We start from the raw sequence: 9,518 nt of genomic DNA on the forward strand, positions 1-9,518 counted from the left end.
TGGGAGTGGGCTGTCTTTGGGAAGTGAGTGAGGCAGCGTTAGTGTAGAGTGTATCTTGAGTCCATTTCTTTTGAGGTCTGAAGGAAACTAAACAAGTGAGCCAAGCTGAGACCCAGTAAGACAGATGCCAAGAGACCTGGAGATCTCCGAGGGACCCAGGGAGTAGAGCTGGTGAGACCAGGGCCTTCCTCCGGTGCCCACCCAGACAGAAAGCCTGCCCTGTCTACACCTGGCGCCCGGAATTCCATTTCCTGCCACCTGAACTGGGAGAAAAGCAACGTCTGTTGGTTACAGCCACCATGTCCAGCGGATGCTGCTCTCGCAGTCCTCGATAGAGAAGGACACTGCGGAGTAGAGAGTGTGAGGGCAGGCTTCTGTGAACACAGAAGCAGCTTCCAAAAGGTCATGGGAAAGCTCTATCTTTTAACGCCTTTTTGAAGGCCCGGTGTTGAGGCTTACTGCGCGGCGCTAAGAGTCCCTTCCACTTGGGTGCATGCTTTCCAGGTGGGAGGGGAGCCAGACAGCTAATGGTAGACGCCAAGGTCAATGGGAGGAGCCAGGAGAAGGCGCTGTAGGGAGGAGGCTGTGGGTCTGAAGGGACAGGCAAAAAGCACAGGATCAACCCCCAATCCCCGGGCGTTCGTCCTGCTTCCACAAACCGGGGAGAGTGTTTCCTCTCTGTTATCTCTTGCAACTGAAGAGAATTCGGGAAATAAGATTTACCTTAACCACCGCATCGGGGTTTTGTTTGTTTTTATGATACATCACGAATCTAAGGAAATGTGGTGTCTATGCCATTGTTCGCCCCAATAGCAGTGTCGGGGCAGGCAGAAGGTGGAGCCCAGGAGCCCCCGGGCTAGACGGACACAGAGGACAGTCTATTTGGGAGGCACCGCTGGCTCTTTGCCCTTACCTAGGTGCTGCCTGGTGGCGGAAGGCGAGAGAGGTGGCGAGCGGGTCTGCGAGGGCGTCTTCCTGGAGCTGGGGGTCGCCCTGCCGGAGCTGTAGAAAGCCGCCTGGATGACATCAATGGCTTCCGTGTAGCCCATCTGCTTGAGGGCCTCCAGCAGCTCCTGCACCGTCCCTCCCGACACCTGTGAGGAAGAGAGCAAGGTGCTCTGTGCTCAGACCCCCGGACATGGAGCAACCCCCTGGCAGGGGACCCCGGCACTGCGTCCCTACCCTTCCCCTTGCCCATGCTGTCTCCTACACACACACACACACACACACACACACACACACACACACACATACACACACAGAAAGAGAGAGAGCGAGAGAGCGCGAGAGAGCCAGTAGTAGGCAGAGTGATGAAGACTACCCAGCCTTTGAATCAAGCTTGGCTCGGAGACCACTCAGGGTCGCACAGAGAAGTTGTTTTCAGTGAGCAGAGAGAGAAGAGAGAAGGGAACTTGCTGAGGCAGCAGATCTCTACTTACAGCAGTGGTTCTCAAACTTCCTAACGCTGCGGCCCTTTCATACAGTTTTCCTCATGTTGGGGTGACCCCCCCAACCATAAAATTATTTTCGTTGTTACGTCATAACTGTAATTTTGCTACTGTTATGAATTGGGCAACCCTGTGAAAAGGTTGTTTGACCCCCTAAGGGGTCGCGACCCACAGGTTGAGAACCATTGACTTAAGAATGATGTGGAGGCAGGATCCCTGGGTAAGCAGAAGCTCTGAAAACCATCGAGAGACAATAGTGAACACTGACATTTTATTTTCGGGAACGAAAGCATCTCCAGGTTAGAGCACTGCTGGAAGTCACTCCACGGAGCAACCACTGCAGGTCCCGACATACGGGCGCGATGTCTTTTTTGGGGAAAAGCAGACCAGTGTGTTGACTTCCTTCCCTCTTTCTCCCGGGGATCAAAGTTCTGAGGCAATCCAGACCCTCAAAGGAGTATTTTCTGCGGGACTCTGGGTAGTTCTCAAAGCACATGAAAATACCCTGTTTAGGAAGGTGGCTTCCCATCCTAGCTGCCTCACCCTACCAGGCTTTAGTCAAGCACCGGGTTCTCCCTCAGAGCGAAAGGAGTGGGAAGGGGCTTCGGCCTGGTCAGGGATGGCCAGAGAGGAAAGTCAAATCAGGACAGTCCAATACGCAAGAGGACGGGTTACCTCGTAGTTATCCATGAGAGTTTTCGAAGGAGCAGGGCTCAGCCGGAAGGCATTGTTAAGTATCCCCAGACCTAATTTCTGTGCCAAGGTGGCCCAGTTTTTGTCTGGATCTGGAATTTCCAGCAACTTGTAGAGCTGCAGCTTTGCACCTTCGGTCAGCTGTTTCATGTCTCCTGAAGGAAAAGGAGACACGTCTGTCATCCCCTCCCAGGGACACCGCATGGACCGACCAGTGCTCCGCTGCTCTCCCTCCACCTCCCAAATGGAAGCAATCAAGTCATGACTTGAATGTCTGCAGAAGCCAGCTGAGTAACAGCAGCCTGTAGCTTCGGCGGATGAGAACGGGAGATTCTCGTTGGTGTCCCACTAGGATCTCTTGATCCGGAAACCAGCAACTGTGCTTCTCGTGGTCAGCCCTGGCTCATGCCAGGTCCCTGTTGTTGGGCGACACTGAGTCAATCCCACGGAGACAACACTGGTAAGAGAACTAGGGTTCTATCACGACCCACCTTGTGCCAGTAAATCATCAGATGTAAACTCTGACTCATATGGTTTCCCATTTAATATGTCAAAAACCTGTTGGAATGGAAAATATGGGAAAAGATTACACATGATTCAGACCACCAGGGTCAGCTGTTTCTTTGTGATAAATCACTCAGTATGTCCTTCTTAGAAGACCTAGTACCCCAAGGCAGGAGGAGCGGACATGAGGGGTCACTACCATCACCAGCTACGCGTGCACGCTGTAGGGGTGCTGTAGGGGTGCTTTGCTTTACAGGAACTGCCTCAGGCGAGTAGTGGGAGATTCTGTCCCAAGGCTCTTCTGGGGGACAAAGGCAGCCTAGGCCACCAAGCAGTTATCACTTGATCAAAGAGTAGTTGGTCAGGGTGTTCCCCTGAGAGCTGAGCCCCCTCAAAGCTATGCATCTGTTCCCTGAGTTGGCCCCTCCTCCCACCTAAAGGTTTAGGACAATGAACAGTATCAACTTGCTCTCAAGGTGGCTACAGGCTTACAAGCTTTGGTGCGATCCTTCTAGCGCAATGTACAGTTTAACTGAGGGGCTAGTACAATCTTGAAACAAAAACAAACACAAGTCTCAAGTCCAGGGGAGGAATTTTAGGCTGAGCTACGGAGGCCTTCCTTGTATTTTCTGAGGTAGCTTCGCGTTGGCTAACCTGGTAGAGACAGCAAAAGATCACTGAAGAAGGTTACCTTTCTATGCTTCGTGGGGAGGCCTGTGTGTGGGGGGTACGGAATGAGGTGCTAAAAAGGGGCGAACCACATGGTCTCTCCACCAGGTCATTCGGCTCAAAAACAAAGGCCTGGAAGAATCCATACGTGGATATGGATGGAGCAGCACTGGCCCCTGAGAAATCGATTTTGTTTTGCAGGACACGTACGTGCTACCCATCCGCTGCCTCTGGCTTTTCTCCTTGGGCCAGGAAGACCTAGTCACCGTCTTTATCTTTAGTTCTCAGTCAGTGGAGTTTCGAGCAGGACTTTAAATCCAGTTGTTCTGTTAAGGTTGATTGACATACTCAGAGGAATTCCCATTGTTGTGTTACGTGCAGAAATCACCAGCCTCAGTGCTGAGCAAACCATCACACTTCCCCTAACTTCAGAAACCGAGGCGGTAACCTCTCGGGCATGAGTTCAGGATGGAAACTCTTCTGTGAATCATACGTCTTCTCTCTTCTAATGCGCTCTCAAATCTGCACTCTGATCTGATGAGGCAACCAGAACTCAGCTGACCCAGATCTTTCAGGGGTAGGTTTTTGAAGCCAAATATGGATCTTGACAATCAAGACTTCCTTAAAAATACTAGCCATGCTCTTTGGGAAAACTAAGACCCAGGGAGACCATCTTGCTGAACCCTTAGCTCCCTCAGGGGCAGCCACATGGACTGGGGAAGCACTCACCTGCCAGTTGGCAGCCATATCTAAAGGTGTAGTTCCGGGCACGACCCCTTCATCCTCTCCATCCCTTTCCCACGAGTCCTCCAGGTCATAGAGAGGCTCAAAGTTCTCCACAAGAGGGTCTGCTCCTGCCCAATCAAGGTACAAAGCATTAGGTAAACTCAGATCTTGTTTCCTTTCAATCCCCTGCAGGAGTCAGACTTCCAATGGCAAAGCCCAGCAACTATCAGAGGCAATGGCTTGGCTAATTTTTAATCTACCAATCATGTCTCTACTGAAGAACCCATAAAACTTCTTTTAAATTATAATTCACTTGGACTCTCAGGATGTTTTAGGATAGCCTAGAAATCCGAGGACATTATCAAAAACAGAAGAGCGAAGATGGAGTTTCATATTTATCTCCCTAGGATTTCTCCAACTGAATGACACCTCTTTAATCTGGGGGCGGTGAAGGGACAGCAGTTTATGGGGACTAGGCAGACCACCTTGGGATAAAAACCTCAATGTTGAAATGTGCAAAGGCAAACACACATTTCTCAGCCTCTTCTTTCACTCACTAAAAATGAGCAAACCTGACCGATGTCCGGAAACAACAAGTTCAGTTTTATTCCTAGGTCCAACCTCGATCTTTAAACAAACAACACAAAACACCACCAACCAACAACAAACCCAAACCAACCAACCGACCAAACAGAACAATTCAGTTAGGGTGTGTAGTGACGACAAGTTGGGGCTGCTGGCTCTAGGGAAATCTTGTGTGCTCTTTTGCCTCCAGTAAGAAAACATCTAAAGAACCTCAAAGATTAGATCAAGAGTTACTTCTCAAAGACTAAGGAACCACTTTAATGTTTCGCTTGGTGTCTACTGGGTGAGAATATTGTCAGCACACCCTTTGGGGAAGATGATCTTGTTTGCATATTGCTGGGAGAACATTTGAGTTGTGTCACCTTAAGCAGTGGGAAGTCTAATGAAAGTCAAAGATCTTGGTGTGGTAGCTTTGCTTCACTTTACAGTCCGGGACTGATCTAGGGCACAACCAGTTCACAGGGTGGGAGCCTAGAGGAGCTGGGCTATAGTTGTTCCTAAAGGCACTTCTTCACGACTTTGGGCATGGAAGTAGGCTGTCCACGTGAGTTTCTTGATCCATATGGTGGAGAAGCTGTTTCTTGCTGATTTTTCATAGGATTCTGGCAGCATTTCTTAATTATGACAAATGACTCCCAGAGTGACTCGTGCATGCTGTAACGGGGTCTCTCGTTCAAACAAAGGCTCCGTTTGATAAAGGAGGAAAGGAAAGGCCGCTGCATGGGAGGGTGTGATTTCATTTGCTAGAGAAAAACGCGATGTCCCTGAAGATGAAGCTCCTTCATCTTTCCGGCACGATTTATTTTTAATTGTTGCAAACACACACATAACTATGCACACACATTTACATGGTTTCACAACAATAAAAAGAATCAGTTACATAGATGAATCACACATATAGATCTTTAAAACATCTGCCAATGCAACATCTTTCAGGTATACCATTTAGTGCTATCAATGACCTGAATCACGCAGTGCAGTCACCACACACAATCTTCGCCAGATTTCCCCTCATCATCCACAGAAACGCACTGCTTCCTCTACACTGGCCTTTTGATATTTCGAATACGTGAGATCATGCCTTAGTTGGCCTTCTGTGATGGACTTATTTCACCTAGCATACTGGTTTCAAGATTTATTCGTGTTGTAGTATGCACCAGGATTCTTTTTATAGATGAGTTGATTTTTTTTCAACTCCCTCTATTTTCTTGAATTTATGAAGCATTTCTCACTCAAAACATTAAATAAAAAACAACCCTTAAATCCAATGTCAGAGCAGGCTTGAGATACTGATTCCATTAGGCATTTGTTGTTGTTACTGCTCTCAACATGCAAGGCATTGGAGATTCCAGGCCGAGCAGCACAAGCTCCGTGTACGTCACATGCTTGCACGAGGGTTTGGTGGAATGCCTCTGTACACCGACCGGCAAGCTTCATAGCAAAGAGAAACAAGGTGGGGAGAACAGCATCTGGAATTTCAGATTGGCCGGGCCTGGTTCACAGCTCTGCTACTCACTCCGCCAACTCTGGGCCTCGGATCCAGTCTCTCTCGTCTGCTGGATGATGACGGCAACATTTGTCTCCGAGAGGGTGGGAATTCAATGAGACGGTGCGTGTACGTCCTGGCTGCAGTGCTTCGTTTACAATAAAGTCGATACAAAAACAAAGCAAACTCTTTGCCCAGTCGCTTGTGACTTCTGACTTCTTCCGACTCTGACTTCTACCGACCCTCGAGGGCAGAGCAGAACTGCCCCATAGGGCTTCTCAATCTCTGTGAAAGCAGAGTGCTACATCTTTCTCCCTCCAAGTGGCTGATGGGTTTGAACTCCCGACCTTTTGGTTAGCAGCTGAGTGCTAAGGTCAATGTGCACCAAGTATTTTTATTCTGGCCCCTTGAGCATAATTAATAGTACTCAATGCATGACAAATCTGCTTCTTGTAAACATCAACTCCCAAGAGACCTTCCTTGTAAGAGGAAGTCTTTATTTCATATAACAAGAACCCCCATTCTTCCCCTCCCTCTGGGGACTTTAGCCACCAGCAGCCTCAGACATAGCATTTTCCTGACTCTGTGTGAGACGGGTACTGCCCCTGATCTCCTCTATGAGGAATTAAAGCCAATTTAAAGAAGAGCCCTTGTTGCTGGATTTGAGCTCACAACGAAACCCTGACAGAAGCAAAGGTGAAAAGGAAGACAATCCCCATGCGGAGGCCTACACAGAGGTGCAAAAGCGATCTGCCCGGTCGTTTTACCCCTGCCTTTTAGCGTCAGGTCTGCATCTTAAAGCAGGGGCCGTGACAGCTCTACTCCTTGCGTTACATGGGGCTTGCCTTCCTGGTGACACCTCCCACTGAGGAGGCCGGGCCGCCTTACCTGCTGCTTTGAGAAGAGCTGCCAGCCTGGTGGACCCTCTGCCGGCCGCTATGTGCAAGGGTGTAGTTCCATCAAAGGTGGTACTGTCGACCTGGGCATCACCCTAAAGTCCAACCCACAAAGAAAAGGGTTAATGGCAAGTTCTCTTGCTCTTTTGTCCCTGTCTCCCTCTGTTGCTTGGCCTTTTGGGTGCTATTCCCAGCTCTGTTTATGTTTGGGGCTGGCTCTGCTGTGGAAGAAGTCCCAATTTCGAGATGCTGGGGGGACGACCCCTGAAGCTCCTATTCAGAAGCCTTTCACAGATGTTAAATCGATAGAGCTGAGTGGAGCGAGGAAAGCGCTTGACGACATCAGTCTCGGAAACGAAGCCAGGTGTGGCCGAGGGTCTCTGACTCACGGTGACCACATGTGAGTGCAGGGCTGGACTCCAGTCTTCAATGGCTGAGTTTTAGCAAGAAGACCATCGGGCCTTCTTCTGAGGGACCTGCCTCTAGGTGGACTTGAACCGCCAACCTTTCCATTGGCATCCACACATGAACTGTTTGCACCACCCATTTTACTACTCACCTTCCTTCCCTCCTGCTTCACCCCGCGCCCCCCCTCCCCGCAGCCAGCCCTTGGGAATGTATTTAATGCACAGAGGAGGATAAGTCCTTCACCTCCAGGAGCAGGCAGCCCGCCAAGGAGATGTTGTCGTGCTCCACAGCCAGGTGCAGTGCTGTGCGCCCGGACTTCTGCTCCTGAGCGTCCACATCTGCACCCGCAGCCACCAGCAGCCTCAGACAGGGCATGCTGTTGCTCATCATGGCTAGGTGAATGGCGTTCAGACCTACGACCCAAGAACACAGTCAGTCACAGGGGTGGAAAGGCTGCTCCCAAGATGGTCCTCAGTGAAGCCAAAGGAAATGGCAAAAAGCTGAAGGAAACGGTTGGTTCCCCTTCTAGTGCTGAAAGGGTTTCTACCCCAAGATGTGATTTTACAGACACTCTTGGGTCACGGGGGGATTCCTGATGGTAAAGTTGGGTTGCTAATCGCATGCCCAGAAGTTTGAATTGCCCAGTGGCTCAGCAGGAGGAAGAGGCTGTCTGCTTTCAGAGAGATGAATGGTCTCAGGAACCCTCTACAGGGCCCCTATCGCTGCATGTGCAGTGGTTTGGTTTTTGATAAGTTCATTCTGATGAACTTAAATGTGATCCCCCAGACTGCCATCACATCCCCAGGAGACGCAGACAGCAAATAAACAGTCACTGAAGAAGCCAGGTTTCATATACTCACAGACCAGAGACCAAGTGTGCGGGGGGAGTGGGGGTGCTCAAAAAAACTCTTGGAAAAACTGTTACCTTTCCAATCCGGTTTTCCATGAACCCCCCTTCCACGTATATGCCTGACTTTGTCTATTCATTTGTTGTATATGATTTTAAAGGATTATAAACATTATTTTAAAAATAACATTTATTCTTTTTTTTAATACGTTCATGGAAGAATACCAAGAACACAGAGCACAGAAAAAGGAGAAATTATTCCAAATCATCTATAAAGAAGTTTACTATGGGGAGCAAAAGAAATACCCAGAGAGACAACAAGGAGTCCAAGTTGAAAGCACTTTGGAATGGAGACAAATGAGCCTGTTAATTCCCCTAATGATCGACAGCTTGGAAACCATACAATAGAGGGTTACCAGGAGTGGGAACCCACTTGACCGCATTGGCTTGTTTGGGTGTCAAATACCTAGCAGTTATTTAGAAAGCTGGTAGTGAAAGCTAAACCACAATTGTTCCTTACCTTCCCCGTTGGGGTGGTTGATCAGTAGCGCAGCCTTTCGGTGCTGGAGTAAGATACTGAGAATTTGATCATGCCCTTCTTTGGCAGCAAGGTGTAAAACAGAGTTACCCAAGCGGTCCAGAAGACTCAGGTCAGCCCCAGCCCTCAATAAGTCCTCCACCACATCTTCTTGCTTGGTGATCACTGCTAAGTGCAAGGGCGTCTGCAAATAGTGGGAAAAGGGTACAGAGGAGATACATATTGGTTAGCTGTCAAGGTTTAGAACTGACTAGAGTCTTGTGGCTGTTATTGCAATTGGTAGACCCATAGGACAGGGCCAATTCCCACTCTCAGATGAGCTCCTGATCTTTGCAAAACAACTTACTTACAACTTAACTTACTCCTTCATATCATACACTACTACTAGGAATAAGCTAGTCTTTAAAAGGTTGGTGGAAAAAATAGAATCAAAGGAAAATGTTATTTTCCCTCAACTCTTTGAAGGTCCTTTGTAATATTCAATTTCTAGGACTGCTCATTCATATCTATAGCACTAAATAGCTTTCTTATTTTTCATTACAGCTCACTGATTATTGTTATATTAACTCAACAATATATATTCATTAATTGGTTAATTGATTGTTGGTATATTCATGAATTTAGGTCCCTAGATGATGCAAACAACTTGCCCTCATTTATTGAAAGGTTGGTTTGTTCAAATCTACCTAGTATCATAGCAGGAGAAAAGCTTGCTTAA

At 48.5% G+C, this 9,518-nt stretch overlaps 1 protein-coding gene across 2 annotated transcripts in view; it reads right to left on the reverse strand.

Moving 5' to 3' along the window:
* NFKB1 (nuclear factor kappa B subunit 1) overlaps window positions 1–9,518 on the reverse strand; it is a 149,312-nt gene that overhangs the window by 4,038 nt on the left and 135,756 nt on the right. For both annotated transcript variants that reach the window (XM_030888509.2, XM_004703444.2), the window contains exons 17-23: window positions 8,783–8,984; window positions 7,659–7,828; window positions 7,000–7,102; window positions 4,044–4,168; window positions 2,633–2,699; window positions 2,124–2,296; window positions 914–1,094 (exon numbers count right to left, since the gene is read on the reverse strand). In XM_030888509.2, coding sequence (XP_030744369.1) covers window positions 914–1,094; window positions 2,124–2,296; window positions 2,633–2,699; window positions 4,044–4,168; window positions 7,000–7,102; window positions 7,659–7,828; window positions 8,783–8,984 — 1,021 coding nt within the window. The remainder of the gene's footprint in view (window positions 1–913; window positions 1,095–2,123; window positions 2,297–2,632; window positions 2,700–4,043; window positions 4,169–6,999; window positions 7,103–7,658; window positions 7,829–8,782; window positions 8,985–9,518) is intronic.

This window comes from Echinops telfairi, unplaced genomic scaffold (genome assembly GCF_000313985.2).
Source record: "Echinops telfairi isolate 266 unplaced genomic scaffold, ASM31398v2 ScPeMD7_7468;HRSCAF=8506_0, whole genome shotgun sequence".
Classification (NCBI taxonomy): Eukaryota; Metazoa; Chordata; class Mammalia; order Afrosoricida; family Tenrecidae; genus Echinops; species Echinops telfairi.